The sequence below is a fragment of the Terrapene carolina genome, unplaced genomic scaffold (assembly GCF_002925995.2).
Source record: "Terrapene carolina triunguis isolate 2854851 unplaced genomic scaffold, T_m_triunguis-2.0 Scaffold95, whole genome shotgun sequence".
NCBI classification, from domain to species: Eukaryota; Metazoa; Chordata; order Testudines; family Emydidae; genus Terrapene; species Terrapene triunguis.
In genome coordinates this window covers 22,547,427-22,565,068 of record NW_020664446.1, presented here as the reverse complement: position 1 = coordinate 22,565,068, position 17,642 = coordinate 22,547,427, and the positions used below count along the sequence as shown (strand labels likewise).

Genomic DNA, 17,642 nt, shown 5'->3' with positions numbered 1-17,642 from the left:
CCTTCATAGAAAACAGAGAACTGAAAGTTCAGGCAGGGACCAGCAATACTGGCCTGATCACATACTGGCTGACCCAAGATCATCCTTGTAACATTGCATCAAAGCAGTAATCTTAAAAAGAGTATATAATGAGCATCAACTTGCTGCCTGGCACATTTTGATAGCTGTCACTGCCCTGAAGCAAGCTACTATCAATGTTCCAGCTTTAATTAAATAGACTTTAATTTGTTCCATGGAAAACCAATGAGAAATGCACAAGGACAACCATTTCAATGACTATTAAACACAGGCACTGAGTTATTGTCTTAACATCAGGAGAAGCAAAAAAGATTTAATGATTTTTCTCCTGGTGTTCTATCCATTACTGACAAAAAAATCAAAGACCATGTGGAAACACAGTTTGGAAATTAAATAACTAAAGGACAATTAGACTGATTTCAGATCAAATAATTTAAAAATTCCAAAGCCATCTTTTACTGCATGTTTTTGAAGAACACGCTTTATATAAACCTAACACACTTTATATAAACCTAACACGAATATATTAATCACTAGTGTTTATTTCTCATAAATTCTATGAAACATAGAGGGAGAGTCATTTTGGTGCATACACTACATGCACAGAAAATCCACGAGAGAGAACACCATTCTCAATTCCCAGGCTGCCATTATGAAGCTTGTGCCAGAGGGCTGTGGCAGATAGTTTATCTTAAAAATTTATGGAGCATTTATCACTGTAGTATTTAGACATTAAAATTATATTACGAATTGCAGAAGGACAGCCCAAACTAGATCCTGCTCTTGCCAATCCTACATTCAACCACTAAAAAGGGTGCGTTTTCATCCCCACTTCTTTCTCCCATCTCTTCTCTCTCTACTGAGTTTCCCAACTGCCCTCTCATATCATGCATAGAAAGGTTCACTTTGCCTTCCTTCATCTCCGGTCTTCCCAGTTGCTGTCTGGGGTCCACCAGCCTTACAAATAAGCAGCAGTTGGTTCGCCACAGACTCAGGGAAGTCAAAGCCAGGCTGGAGAAAAAAATATATCAGAGCATAGGACTGAAAGGGACCACCTGGTTCACCAAATCCAGTCTCCTGCTATCACAAGAAATCTCATCATATAATTCTATTCATAAATTTATCAAACTCCATCTTAAAACTAATTAAATTGCTTGTCCACACTGCTCCTAGTGGGAGGCTGTTCCAGAACCTCACCCACAGATGTTTAGAAATCTTTTAATTTCCAGCCCATATTTAATCATGGCCAGTTTATACCCATCTGTTCTTGGGCCAACATTTTTGTTTAAATAGCATTTTTCCCTCTCTGATTTATTAAAGAGAGAGAGAGAGAGCAATCCTACCACCTCACAGCTTTTGTTTTGCTAGGCTAAACAAGCCAAACTTTTTTAGCTTCCTCAGGTAAAATAATCTCTCCTTTCCCCGATCACCCTAGTAGTCCTCCTTTGCACTTGTTCCAGTTTGAATTGGAAAACAGCATCTAATATTTCCACAGTAGTAAGTGGGAACTGGTGATGTTATTTCACACAGGGCTGCCCAAAACCTAGAACTGGCTGACCACTGCGTAGTTCAACATTTTCACTGTGATTTCTGTCAAATTCATCTCATATGATGCTTTCAAATCTGGGGAAAAAAATAAACTCACTTCTCAGCCCTGTAATCTGAAAGTTCAAAAGATAAGCACTTCCCAGCATGACTAAACTGTAAAATGATTTTAAAAATAAGTTTTTATTGACAACTGACATTTAGAACTAATTTCAAGTATATGTAAGAATGTATTCATGTGAGAAATATTTATCGTCTGAAATTTCAGACTGCTGAGCTGAGTAAGAGTTCGCAGAGTTCCTCCCTCCATTGGGCCAATTTATGATCAATTACTTCAACTTTGTGCCCCCAGTAGCAATGCACAGCTGCAAATAAGTGTAGAAATGGTCTTAACAGTAGAAAACCAGCAGAAATCAAGAGGGAACAGTATTGACAAAAAGGACAATTAATTTGAAAAGATATGAACTTTAGTGCAAAGAGAAAGTCAAACAGAATGCACAAGAAACTAATCTTAGAATAAAATCAATTCATGTACTCTTCTGAAATGCAAAATACACAATTTTGTTTTACACTGAACTACACACACTGAAATACATTGATGACTCTTAAGACATGACTGATACAAAGATGGAACAAACAATAAAAATATTTATCACTAGTTAGCTAGAAAGGGGTTCTAAAAACAATTCTCAATTTCAGCACTATACTAGAGTTGGGTAAATACTTCAAAACATTTGTACTAATAAAAAATAAATTTGTTCAAATAAAATATTGAATCTGCTTTCTTTGTGTGCATGTCATTTTTGTGTTTGCATTCCATAAATAATCTGATGAATGAATTTACTGGCAGGAACATTCATGGAAAGAGAGGATTTTAAAGTGAATGATATAGAAAATGAGTTTTAAATTCAAATATCAGCTTCAGCAGCAGAAATATGGTCCAAAGAGATATGCTCATCTTACAGAATGTGACCCAATTGTGCAGCCCACACACTAAGTTAAAGAAACTTTTGTAAGAGGAGTATTTGTATTTTGCATTAACAGGACTGTTGTATTAAAATGAGTGTTTTATTTAAGACATGGAAGGTAACTGTCCTGCTATACTCAGCGCTGCTGAAGACTCAGGTGGAGTATGATTCCAATTATGGGCCTCACACTTTAGGAAAGAGATGGACAAACTGGAGAGAGTCCAGAAGAGAGCAAAAAAGTGGTAAAAAAACATTCAGAAAACCTGACATATGAGGAAAGGTTAAAAAACTGGGCATATTTAGTCCTGGGAAAAGAAGACTGAGGGGGACGGGGGATGGACCTGATAGTCTTCAAATATGTTAAGGGCTGTTATAAAGAGGATGTTGATCAATTGTTCTCCATGTCAGCTGAAGATAGGACAAGAAGTAATAGGCTTAATCTGCAACAAAGGAGATTTAGGTTAGATATTAGGAAAAACTTTTTAACTATAAGGGCAGCTAAACTCTGGAATAGGATTCCAAGGAAGGTTGTGGAATCCCCATCATTGGAGGTTTTTAAGAACAGGTTGGACAAACACCGGTCAGCGATCGTCTAGGTTTACTTGGCCCTGCCTTAGCACAGGGGACTGGACCTGGTGACTTCTTGTGGTCCCTTCCAGCTCTACATTTCTCTGATTCTCTGAAATTTGTCAAATAATTTCAAATAATGAACAAAATATGATAAAACTCCTGAATTGCTTACTGGCAAACAACAGAGAGGAAGGACACTGTTAAATAATTTAGCTGCTAACTAGAAATTGTACTGTCTTCTCTGAACAGTGTCAACTCAACTTGTACAACTCTTATGTGTCAATGCAACTGTGAAGAGTTTGCAGCTATTCCCTAGTTTTAACTATCTCAGGGTGTCAATCCTTTATAACAAGATAACTGAAAAAAGCTTACTATCTAGAAAAATACGGGTGTTACATTCAAGCTCTGAAAAACACTATAGTAGCTAATAGAAATAGAACCGAGACTGAAATGTAAATAGAAGAATTAGCCATTATTAGTTTTCCATTAATGTACAACTGGAATTTAAAACTAAGCCACACAATGGAATTAGTAAATATTTTGAATTTTCCATGACATTACAGGATTAACATTTAGGTTATTAAATTTAGATGTCAAATATTTTGACAACCTCTAATATTCCCCCATTTAAATGACATACAAATCCTTTCAACTGCCTCTTATATTGTTCTTCTGCAGATTTTTGTAGGATTAGTTTAAATCCTTTAACCAGTAATAATAGAGATCCTCTGTTTTTTTTGAAAGTATAAGCTCTTCAGAGAAGAGACTGTGTCTTCTTTTTATTTATACTGTGACTTGTGCATTATACTACTAGAAACAAATAATATAAAAAATTAACAGTAAAGTAATAAATTCCAACTGAGACTGAGGATGAGGGATGATCATGTCCTGTTATAATCCAGTGGCATCAACAGCAATTCAAAAATAATCCCCTGGGGGGTCTGCAATGTGATGTTAATGTCCTGATGTGAATAGCAATGTTTCATCTTGCTAGTTTATTGAAATAGGTGAGCAGGCAGCATTGTAGGCATTGAGTAAAACTTTCAGAAGCGCTTAAGAGATTTAGGAGAGTAAATCTAATTCACTTTCACTGGTACCTAACTCCTAAATCACTTGGATGCTTTTGAAAATTTTCAGCAAGAGTTGACGCTCAAAATCTACTCCATTACCAATCAAACCCTTCTTCCCACTCTCACCTAGATCAGCAGTTCTCAACCAGGGGTCCGAGCAGGTTTCAGGGGGTTCACCAAGCAGGGCCAGCAATAGACTCACTGAGGTCCAGGGCAGAAAGCCAAAGCCCCACCAGCCTGAGCCCTGCCAACCAGGCCTCAAGCTGAAGCCTGAGCAGCTTAGCTTCGCGGGGGCCCCTGTGGCATGGGGCCATATAAAACAGTTGTTGTGGCATATATGGGCCGTGGAGTTTTTATAACATGTTAGGGAGGCCTCAGAAAGAAAAAGGTTGAGAACCCCTGACCTATATGACACTTTCTAATAAAATATTCAGAGGTCACTAGATAACAGAGTCAAAACTGAATAAAGGAAGATGATTATTAGGAGTTAAACAGGGCCTGATACAAGATTTCCATTGACTTCAATGGATTTAAGCATATGCTTAATGGAACTACTCACATGCTTACAAATTAAGCACATAGAATCATAGAATATCAGGGTTGGAAGGGACCTCAGGAGATCATCTAGTCCAACCCCCTGCTCAGAGCAGGACCAATCCCCAACTAAATCATTCCAGCCAGGGCTTTGTCATATCCAGCTTCTCGTCCACTGTAACCCCAGGTCCTTTTCTGCAGAACTGCTGCCTAACCACTCAGTCCCTAGCCTGTAGCACTGTATGGGATTCTTCCGTCCTAAGTAAGTACTTTGCTGGGTAGGGCTATAACTGCTGCCATTACAAAATCATTGTTGCATCTTTATTTCCCTATCATTCAGTAGCAACGGATGTTGCAGTATATGTTTAGTAACAATATAAATAAAAACAGGTTGTGCCATCATGATATATCATGGAAAAAGGGGTAAATTAATACAATTCAAGAAAAAAATTCTAGAACCCCGTTTGAATTAGCATTTCACACTGCAGCAGCATGATAACCAAAACAATTTGATGATTACTTCCAGATAAATCTGTTTTAACCAATATTTTAATGCCTCTACAGAAAACAAAATTAACTATACCAACTTTGCTAAACGGGTTAATAAATTTAGACACTAAAGCCTTTAAATTTAATTTTAAGAAAATTGCACAAAACAAATTTGTAATATCAAGACAAATCCCAGCTGATTCAGTTACAGTACTGCCAACCTTAAAAGGTCAAAAACCATGTGTCAGACCCTCAAAATTCATGAGATTAGCCCTCCCGCCCCCAAATCAAATTTTTTTTAAAGTCAAACCGTATTTTTAATCTGCCAGTCTGTGTGTGATAATTTCAGATTGAAAAATCAATCTTTAATGCACACAGAAATTCACACCTGTCCCTGGCTGCTCAGATAGCAACTTCATTTACCATCTCCTCACCCCTAAAATACAGGAATTGCCATCTAATTTAATATATTGTCTTCTCCCAGCTACAATATTTCTTTGTCTCCTGCTGCCCAGGACTTCTTTACCCGGGATTCAACTGCACCGTTTCCTCAACTCCCCAGTCCCTCGCCTCTTGCTACCCTACCCTAGGGCTTCTCTTCTGCCTGGGTTCCAGCAGCACCACTAACCCAACTCTCCCCACCCCAGGCCCCTCTCTGTATGCCCTAATACCATATATGAGGGCATGTGAGGCTAATCACACAGACCTCTGCCTAGCCCTGAAAAATAACAGGATCGGAGGAGCTTCTTGCATCATGACAGCTCGCCCTACAGGCACCAAAATCCCATGTCTCACAATCAATTTGTGAGAGCTGGCAACAATGCAATACTGCCTTACCCTGGCTGCTCAGGGGGGCTCTCCTTCCCTATCACCACCTCCATCACTGTCCTCTGATCGCCTCACCCTTCTACTTGCCCCCATATACCCTTATACTTCATTCCTCTGCAACCCCTAAATCTGCCTTCTGCTCCCCCCAATACTCCGCTCTCACTCATTCTCCCCCCTCCACCTTTCAGTGTCCCTGCTAATCCTCACAGTTCCCATGTCCTGGCCAGTTCCAGAATCACAGAGTGGCAACCATTTTGCCTGTGGACATGGCTTCAGTGTCACTGAGAACAGTGGAAGGTGGCAGCCAACTCTACTAAGGCCAGCCTCGTTTCCACAGGCAGATAGACCATAGAGAAATGGCAGCCATCTTGCTGGCTTCAGCCCCACTGACAGGAGAAGGCCATTCAGCCCCACTGACAGATTATGTCCATTTTGAATAAGGAAAAACTCATTAGCTTCATCACATTTTTATGAGACAGGTAAACAACACCCCCAAAAAATCACTAGAGCTGTGATAAAAATCTCCAGTGTTGGCAATACGTCAATGAGTAAGATTATGTATCAAATCAGATTAAAAGGGATAATATGGTTAGGCAACATAGCCACAGAAAAGTTAATCTAAATTAGTATAAGAAAAAAATCCCATTTAAGTTACTCTATATAAATACTAGCTTTTATAAAAGCTAAGCTGTGAACCTAACTTTTATTCTGTTAAAAAGGTGCAGCTGAAAATAGATCCCAACAATACCAGAAACATCATTACAATCTAAATTATTCCCAGATGCTGAAATAAAGAATTCAGGGATATTAATTTCATAAAACGACAAATAGTCTTCAGATACTGATACAACATCAGGAACAACTCCAAACAATTAAGCAGTTTATTAAATTCTTAAAATTAATATTTTAATTAGAATTACAAACACACTTGTGCAACACTGGGCCAAGGTTCAGATCCCTGTTCTCATAATCACAAAAACTACAGGTTTTAATTAGTCTAAAGAAAAGACCTATTTCCATACCAAAAAAAACCTAAACACATATGAAAAAGAGGACTAGGAAGCACAAAAATGAAATGCTTCAATTCCAGAATTTTTAACACCGATAGAATATTACCGTAATCATTAAGTGATTTCATTAGGAAGTAAGCACTGGCATACAGAATTAGAAATACACATCTCTGATATATTTGCACTGTTACTGTACATCTATTTAATTTAGATAATTTCAAACAATTACATTGTGATAAATGATTATTTTATACCACACAGGAAATAGGGGAGTACTTCACAGAAAATAAAGTCCCTACCCTAAATTGCTTGCAAGCTACATTTTAGACATAATTCAACAAATGAGGGAGAAAAAAGTAGTAGAGAGGGGATGGGGTAGGAAATGACAAGAATAACAGAAATATGTCTATGTGGTTATTCTGTTTAAAGCATTTGCACATCTTGGTAGTTCTGCAAAGTGTATCACAGATGTGAAATTTTTAAGGGGATGTGATTAAGTGACTGATCCACGGTCAATGAAAACTTTAATGGGCTTTTCATCAGACTGTAAACAAAGATGAAGAAGAGGACTCCCTTCTTCTCAATGAACAAACTGATGCCATTACCTTGTTGAAGCACTTGCAAACTATGGCAAAAGGTAATTAACTATGCCAGGAAATAAAGAAAAGTAAATGAAAATAATACGGTCCAAAAAAGTCCAACCTTTGCTTTAAATAGTTTAAATTAACCAGGAATTGATAGTCACAGTTCTTAGCACGTGCAATATGCAGGCTGAATTTCTTATATTGTATAGTTGCACCAGGAAATTGCAGGTTATTTCTACAATCATCACAAACATCTCTGCATGTCATCCTTTGAGGCCTTTTAAGGCATTTAAAAATAAAATAATTTGAATAATCATTAAATCGTTTTTCCAAACATTTTAAAAATTTACCAGATTTTTATAATGCCGAACAATTATTTCAGTGGTAGCCTACCTGAAACTATTAGTGGCAAAGACAGCACTAGTCTTAATTTTTAAATCTCCATGATGAAAGAAAGCACTAGCCTCTTAATTTTTAAGTTTCCTATTTCAGTCCCTTCCCCATTAGAAAATTGTGTTTATTATGAAAATTGCCATGTTTGATGTTTAGGAACCATTTAGAAGTACTGGGAATTTTTTTGCCAATAACCTCCTAGTGTGACAGAATATACTCTTGTATTCATACTCTACACACTACTGTAATAATCTTTGTGCAATGTACGCTTTACAAGGTATCATCTGAAAACGAAGCTTGCTGCTCAGTACTGTCCTGATAAAATATGTGTGGCAACACTATATGTGAAGGGGAATCTTACATTCCAAACCCCACAGCCCTGACCAAGCAGAAGTTGGCAATCAGGTCTGTCCTAAACAATAGAACGTGTGCTTGCCTTAATTTGCATTTAAGCAGTAAACAGAGTCATCAAGCAGGAAGGAAAACAAAGGAAGCTCAAACAGGTAGAAAAAGACAGCAGGGAAGATCCTTCCACACAGACTCTGTCTCCTAGTTCCCAGCTGGAAATGGTTTTTCAAGAGGGGGACAAACTATAAAAAGAAGGAGCAGACACCCCCTCTCTCTCCTGCATTGCATCTAAGACGACAAAGGAAAAGAGCTATTGGATTCTCAGGGTGCAGGGTGGTCCTGACCTGAACAGTCTGGTCAGTAAACTTGCTGGAAGTATGTGGTGAGAAATTTTGCTTGAATCTAATATAGTTCGTTAAGTTAGGCACTATTAAGCGTTTTATCTTTATTTTTCTTGCAGGCATTTCTGACTTTTATGCCTCATTACCTGTATTCACTTAAAATCTCTCTTTGTAGTTAATAAATTTGTTTAACTATTTTACCTAATCCAGTGTGTTTAAGTTGAAGTGTCCGGGCAACTCTATTTAAGATAATAAACTGGCATATTATTCTCATAGAGGAACAATGGACTTAATATATTTGTACTGTCCAGGAGAGAGATGGGCAGTACAGGACATACATTTCTGGGGTAAGATCTGGGACTGGTGGTAAATTGGGGTCACCCTGCTATATAACCAAGGCTGGTGACAGTCCCGGTGTAACTGGCAGGCTACAGTTACATGCAGACACTCAGGGTATGGCTTATGTGCTGGAAGGCTGGTTATGAGCAGTCCAGGAGCAAGCTCCTTCGGCAAAGCATTGTAAGGTAGCCAGGGTTGCAGGGCAGGGGTGACACAGCCCCCCACTAGTTTCGGTTGTGCCCTGGTATGTCACACCTAGTCATTACTGGTTGGACTATATCTTGCATATGTCACTTCAAAAGACAGGCCCTGAGGAGGAATTTGGCTTGTTATGACTCCTCTAAACACAGTGTAGTTAAACCTCCTTGAAAACTCAGACATAAAATATGTTTGTAGAAAACTGGTTGCAATTAAGCAAACTTATAATTATTGTCGTTTGTCCTTCCATGGGGACATCTGACTTATTTTGCCAACTGAAAAAGAATTCTCATCAGATATAAATATATTTCAGTACTACAATCTTAGCTCATACCCCACAGTAAGTACTACCTCTTTCATCAGTAACCTAAAAACAATCCCTGCATTTATTTGTATTGATAAGAAGAGTTGGCCTCACTTTAAGATGCTGAGTACACACAACTCCCATCAATGTAACAGAGGGGAGGGATAGTTCAGTGGTTTAAGCATTGGCCTGCTAAACCCAGGGTTGTGAGTTCAATCCTTGAGGTGGACCATTTAGGGATCTGGGGCAAAATCAGTACTTGGTCTGTGAAGGCAGGGGGCTGGACTTGATGACCTTTGTCCCTTCCAGTTCTATGAGAGAAGATATCTATTTTAATTTTAAAATCAGGCCTACTATGTTGATGGGTTTTTTTTGAGAGCAGTGTGATATTTACAAGAAGATTGACTTTAACTATTAAGTTCTATAGGTGCTCGGCTTTTGTTTAAGGACATGCAATTGTCATTTAGCAATGTAAAATAAGATGCAGGATGGTCCAGTGGTTATGGTACTAGCCTAGATCTTGGGAGACCCAGGTTGAATCCCCTATTACATCACAGACTTCCTGTGTGACTTTGGGCAAGTCACTTAGCCTCTCTGCACCTCAGCTCCCCATCTGTTAAAAATGGAGATAAATAGGACTTCCCTACCTCACAGAAGTGTTGAGAGGATAAGTACACACAGATTGTCAGAGGCTCAGCTACTACGGTGATGGGGATCAGATTAATATCTTGGATGGATGTTTCACTTTGAGCTGATGCTACCTTTAGCATGCCCTTCTCTGGTGTTGTTTCCCTTAGCATTCCTGTAGCAGCACACCCTTCCCTGGTGCTGCCTCTCCTTCTATGTACTGTCTTAAAAGAGATTTTTATAAGTTCCAGACTCCTCTCACTGACAGCATACTTTCCTAAAGCTCCCCTCTTCCCTTTATCATTGGGTGATGCCACGGCGTAGTTCTAATCCTGATTTAGATGAATACTTTCTATATCTATTTCTATATCTTGCTTCCTTGTATATTCAGCCCCTGAAAGACCTTGAGTTTTTCCTTGTGACAGTTTACTTTGTCACAACCAGCATTAATCTTTTGTATATATTCTATCACCAGTCCCCAAAGCAATCTAGACCACCTTGGTAAATGACCTTTTCAACATACTAGATCACCAAATGTAACAAGGTGTGGAATAAAAAACGTTAACAATATAGTAGAACTGAAGCATGTTTTGTATTTGTATAAGTGCAATAATTATCTTTTTTTCTTAAAAATAATATGATGAAATGTTGCTCTACTCAGCGGATTTATCATGAATTGTTTGTAAACAAGTCACTTCATTTCCATGATTTTGACAAGTCTAGAGTGCTTATTTATGTTTCCAGATTTGGGGAATGTACGAGACATAGAGGACATTCCACTATGAAAATGTTATGCTGAAACCCCAGAATTTAAAAAACTAATATTCTAGCATATTAGCATAAAGCTACAATAAAGGATACATAAATGTTAGAGAATTATGTTGCATCGTGGCACCCTTCTGCCTCTCGATATTAGACTAATATTAAACCGCAAAGCCAATGTCTATAATGCACAAGCACTTCTTTACCATATTAGAGCAAACAGAAAATGAGATGGAATATCCCCACTAAGTGGTTTAAAACCACTTCTGACAGCTTTTAAATAATGCAGTACATGAAAGATGGGGACTTTATTTATTTATTTTATTTTTGCTCATAATGCAGGCCTCTTGCGAAGACTGAACCATCCTTTCGGAATTACAAAAATGGGACTTAAGAATAAGAGTCAAAAAAGAGTCAGTAGCAAACCACTGTAAAAACAAAATGATAGTTCTATGTAAACAAAAACAAAATCTTACAACAGAAGACAATCCCAATTTCCAATCCAGTCTTAGATTTATCCAACAAGGAACAGCAGAAGCAAAAAACCCAAATACCTGTCAAAGCAGCTGTTTTAAAAAGGTGATTCAACTTACTGTTTTGAATAAACAGTATTTGCAGAAACATCAAACTAAGTGTATTTTGCATAAATACAAGAGAAAAAACACAGTTTAATCTGTATAGATTAACAGAAACCAGTTTGGTATCCTATAGAACAAAACACGCAATTTAATGTGTGTCTGTTTTCTAAATCATTCATTTGAAACTGCATCTCTAGTTGTGTAGTCAAGAAATTGAGTATATTGTTACTGAACATCCAGCATGTACAATTATGAAAGCTATTTATATGATGAAGTAGTAAAGCTGCTTTTACTAGATTTATTCATAATGTGATTTCAAGGTTACTTCTATCTCCCATGTATTCAACAGAAAATACAATACAGCTACATGAGTATTACCTTGGGCTGTGATCCTGTCAAACCCACAAGTTTAGCAAGATCAGGCCTACTCAGCATTTGTACAGACTACCACCCAGGACATCTACATGATGCAGTGGCTCAAAATTATAGCATTCAGATTTTCTGTCTCCCACCTTAAAACTAAAGAAAATGTTTCTTGTGGGATGAACCATAGTTTTTAATTTACCATAGTATTAAAGGAAGCTAACATGAAAGTGCAAAAGGAAACCTCAAAATTCCCTGTCACAGATCCACAGAAAATATATGGAGAGAAATTAACTTTTTTCAGGCAATGGATTGCAAAACAATTTCTGATGTGCATTAACAAAGTGCCTGCAGCTAAATATAATTTGTATTATGCTACCTCAGGAAATCAAGGTTACATCACTTAACATTATTTGGTGCCTAGGAGAAAGTATTTTCACTCATTCTTATTAGTTACCTTTAGTTAAGTCAAACCAAAAAAGCTGTCCACTCTGGCACTTTTCACACCCCTGACCGACAAAAGTTTTACCGACAAAAGTGCCAGTGTAGATATAGCGTGAGGCTCTACAGTAGGGGTCTCAAACTCCCGGCCCGCGAGCCACTCCAATGCAGCCCGTGGGGCTCCATCAGTTTTGGGGTCTCTCCCTTGGCCCCACCTGCTCCCCCAGGCGCTCCCCCCTCGGGGGCCCCAGCAGCGCAGTGGAGCTGAGCGGCAGCTGCCTACTCACTCCACTGGCTGCTGGCCCCTCCCTGAGGCCCAGGGGCGGGGCTGTGCCTCCGCGCGGCTGCCCCCGCCCCAAGTGTCCCTGCGGCCAATGGGACTCTGCGCACGGAGGCCCCCCGGCCTGCCCTGCCTTGGAGCCCAAGGTAAGCGCCGCACCCCTCCCACCCCCAAACTCCCTCCCAGAGCCTGCACCCCCCACCCCTCCCCACATACCTCCTCCCGCCCCCAAACTCCCTCCCAGAGCCTGCACCCGGTCCCCACACACCCCTTCCGCCCCCAAACTCCCTCCCAGAGTCTGCACCCGGTCCCCACATCCCCCTCCCGCCCCCAAACTCCCTCTCAGAGCCTGCACCCAGTCCCCACACACCCCAGCCCCCAAACTCCCCCCCAGACCCTGCACCACATCCCCACACCCCCTAGCCCTCAAACTCCCTCCCAGAGCCCAACCCCCCCCCCCTTCTGCACCCAAACTCCCTCCCAGAGCCTGAACCCCAATCCCCTACCCCAGACTGCCTCCCCCCACCCAAACTCCGTCCAATAGCCTTAGGCAGGTGGGGCGGGGCGGAGTTTTTTGGGGGATGGAGTTTTTGGGGGGCGGGGTCTGGGTGGCATGAGTGACACTGGCCCTCTGGGAGGATTTGAGGACTAGCACTGGCCCTGAGGTAAATTGAGTTTGAGACCCCTGCTCTACAGCTTTAACACTTGGTGGGTCTCAATGTGCAATCCCCACCTTCCTGCAACACCATGCTGCTCCAGGGCCCTAGATACCCTTTTTCTGTACCTCACTCCTCCGAACTACCACAGAATCTTCCCATTGGCGCCCCATCACTCGTATGAGTAAGAGGTAAAGAGCAGCAACAAAATCACCTGTAGCAAATTCAGCACACTGTCCTCCGTTGAGCATCACTGTTCATCACAATGTAACAACGTTATTTTATTAAGTACTCTTTTCGAGATCAGGATGAGACCTACATGAGGGGCACATGATCCCAAATCTGCAAACTGTGGGATTCTTACACCTTCCCCTGGCGCATATGTGCCGCACTAGTATAAGATGGGGCTTGCATACCTACATCAGATATGTTTAAGTATACAGCTAGACAAACCTTTTACTAGAATGAATTAAGTATTAACTATGTTCAAAGTAAAATACAACTGGCACACTATACAATTTCATGCTGTATCAACTGCATAATTATTGCTTCTCAATTCAATGAAAATGTATTCTTTAAGTCATGCTATCATATTATACAAATGCAAAGCCAAGACATTTTTCTTTGAAACACCTACCTTCACCATCACAGTTTGATCAGAGACCCCACTCATCATCTCATTGATAGACTTAAATAGCTGAAGCAAGGATTCCATGAAGTCTGCTTCTCCTTTGTTTTCATAAAGTCTGAGAAACAAATAATTGCTTGTGTAATATAAGCATAAACCACAAGGGAAAAAAAACCCGGAAATATTGTATAAAGCAATGGAAATTGTTCCCAAAGCAGTCATTTTTTGTTCAAATGACAACTGACAATGCCATGTATTACTCACGACATTTAAAATAAAAGGGGTTCTTAAATTCCACAACTTTTATCAATCAAGCTGGAGTGTTTTTCCACAGAATGGTTAACCAAAAGGAAATTCATTGAAGTCACAGACCTAAAATGGATTATTACTAATTTAAAGCTTCCCCTGGTAAAACATCAAATAGGTGGAGATTTAACACTAAAACCTAAGTCCCTGAGATACTATCAATCCATCTCATTATCACCGACCTCCACATAGCTGCAAAATAATGCGCTAGATTCACTCCTTCACTCAGCACAGGAGTAAGTAAGGAGGTGGGAAGAGCATGCCAGGAAGCCAGTTCCAGCTCCCTGATTCTCAGGACCACACCCAACCTAATTTACAAGTGGTGCTAGTCATCTTTAAATTCTGCTGCTGTCGTAAGGTTCTTCATAGACGCTATGTAAGGAGAATTACTGTGGCAACCCCCTTTCCACCACCAGCAAACCTGCTGCGTGAGAAGAGGGGAGTTTGTATTAATTGACATGGAATATATAGGCTAAGGGTGTTAACATAACTCAGTTACTGTCTAAAACTCAACAGTGTTAAACAAGATTTGCTGTACACACAATTTAGCCTTCTTAGTATTATGGCAAACACACCATGAAACAGCCTTTTTATTGAAGATAAAGAAAAACAGTTACAATATTTGACACGTAAAGTATTAAATAAGGCATTTATTTTAACAACATTCCTGGTTCCTTTTCTTTTTAACTGGAGAGTTTTTAGAACTCTTTTTAGAACTCATTGTCAACAGTCTTTTAGATGGTATTAAAGATGGTAGTAATTGTTTTTTGGAGGAAAAAAGAAGCTAGTTGAGATGGGCTGAAGCTGTTGTGCTGCTGATAAAGTTTGATTTCATTTTATTTTAGGTGGTGTTTGGGATTCAGCAGGAGTTGACATATGTTATTTGGGTCTCTTTTTTTTTTTGGCCCAGTTTGGTCAGGACATTTTTCAGGATTAGGAAAAAGAAGGTCTGGAGTCTTAGGAGATGGTGGGAGCGGTAACCATGATGATGAGGCTTGCTCCGATAGCCCCCCATCGTTTTTTATAAAAGGTGGGGGTTTTTTTAAGGACTTAAAAAGGAAGTGATGCGGGAATAGTCCATCCCCTTATTATTTTGTCTATTAATTAGGTTTAATATCTGACACACTAAATTTTGGTTTATTAATTTTTGGACTTGCTTTTTATTTATTCAGCATGACTTTAATCGAGTTTTTGAGTTATATTAGTAGACTTTTTGGTTTGGACTAATTCAGGATTTTTTGTTTTAATTTTTTGGTATTTATTAACATTTGTTATTATAGATTTTTGTGATGGTTTATGAACTTCCATGTACTGTTTATATATGAGTATATAACTAGGGTAAATTTGTAGGCTTAACAGAACTAACTCACAGGAGCCACGCTGCAGAGCAGATACATCAGCAGAGCGTTCCTCCAATGCCAGAGGATCTCTGTTGGTGCTTGAGGCCAGATCACAACTCCTTTGTGCCACCTCAGTGGTGTAAAAAGGATGTAACCCAGCTAGAGAATTTGGTCCAATCTCTATATATGGCAAAAAAGTGACTCAATTCCAGAATCTCCTTTCTATTTTAAATCAACATGGACTTTGCCTAGACTGTAGGGGGAAGAGTGAGATGAGGAATGCTTCTATCTACGTCTAACAAAAGGACAGCACCATTACCGTGAACAAATTTCCTGTAGAAACTTAAAACATATGGTTTGTACTGTGAGAATATCCATATCTCACATTTAGCAGGGATGCAGTCAATAGACTTCTGAGAGCTCTTCCCATTTAACGAGCTTCAATTAAAGAAAGTATGACTAGACAGGTTTAATATATGCCAGAGAGGGAAACGATAGTTAAGAGTGCATGGTATATAGAAGACAGAAGGCCACAGAACCATGACATCCTTGTCAAGTCTAAATTGTGGTATTTATAAAAATGGGTGTGGGAAGCACCAGAAATGTTTCCCATGCACTATATATTCAGTTTTTGATTGGCTATGAGCCTATTTGAGACATTTAGTCTCTGACCTCTTTCTCCATCTCGCTACATTCTATTTACACCAAGTGCTGACGTGCCCCTTTGTTGTATGTTATCACGACCTGTCACAGTTGCTATCATAAGAACGGTCATACTGGTTCAGATCAAAGGTCCATCTAGCCCAGTATCCTGTCTTCCAACAGTGGACAATGCCAGGTGCTCCAGAGGGAATGAACAGAACATGTAATCATCAAGTGACCCATCCCCTGTCGCCCATTCCCAGCTTCTGGCAAACAGAGGCTAGGGACACCATCCCTGCCCATCCTGGTTAATAGCCATTGATGGACCTATCCTCTATGAACTTATCTAGGTTTTTTTTTTTTAACCCTGTTATAGTCTTGGCCTTAACAACATTCTCTGGCAAAGAGTTCCACAGGTTGACTGTGCGTTGTGTGAAGAAATACTTCCTTTTGTTTGTTTTAAACCTGTTGCCTATCAATATTTGTGCACTTCCCTTTTATTATCCTCTTACTTTACCCGTTGATTAAACTGAGTCAGAAGAGAGACTTCTAACTTCAGCATACGGTTCTGCTTTTCTAGGGCAATGGGAGCATTATAGGTTAGGCATTTTACACATTTAAACCTTAGTCTGATTTCTTCAAACTTGAAAACATCACATAAGATTTATTTAAAACTCACTATGGAGAATCTATATTACAAATTCCAAATGAGGAACAGGGATTTATTTTTTTAAAAGTGGTGCATGAAAAAGAATAGGATGTTCTTGCTACTTTACACTAAAAATTAATGTCTATTATTTCTAGCACAAAATGCATATTCCTTGGGAGCCATAAATACAAAAAAAAAAAGCTATTAAAGTAGTACACTAGGGTAAATGAAAAAAAAAAAAGGAATTAAACTGCACTGTTTTGCTATGAGAATTTTGCTTCCTAACTAGAATTGCAGGCCATGCAGAACAGAATATTAAAATTATATTTTAGGAATAAACTAAGACATTGCAATGTTCCCCCAATAAAAGGAACTGTAAAGCTTGACAGTCAGTATCCATCAAGACATTTTATAGATACATGAAGCTAGTTAAGACAAGAAAAAAAAAATCATTGTGCTTTAGTAAGTCCTGAGCACCTGCAACTCCCAATGACTTCAGCTGAATCAGGGTTTATATAAGATTATAGCAAGCTTGGCATACGGACGGCATGTGTGCGTGTTTGTTATGCAGTACCAAACAGTCAGCATGTTCAATAATAAATTATTTATTTAAAAAGTTATTTGTAATAACAACGCCTTTTTAAAAAGCTTTTTCTTTAGAACAGAGACTACTTGCTTGTTAAGTGTTTCACACTAAAACACTAGCACTGAGACCATTTCTTTTAAGGACAGCCCCTTATGCCATAGTTTTAATAGTTCTAAATAATCACCACATATTAGCCAGGGTTTCAGTTTTACAACAGAGAACTAATTGTTGTATCATTCCAATTT

At 39.2% G+C, this 17,642-nt stretch overlaps 1 protein-coding gene across 1 annotated transcript in view; it reads right to left on the bottom strand.

The window, feature by feature from the left end:
- The window catches only part of DOCK1 (dedicator of cytokinesis 1), a 530,692-nt gene that overhangs the window by 391,928 nt on the left and 121,122 nt on the right, over positions 1 to 17,642 (bottom strand). Inside the window, exon 23 of the mRNA XM_026650862.1 lies at positions 13,884 to 13,992. Coding sequence (XP_026506647.1) covers positions 13,884 to 13,992 — 109 coding nt within the window. The remainder of the gene's footprint in view (positions 1 to 13,883; positions 13,993 to 17,642) is intronic.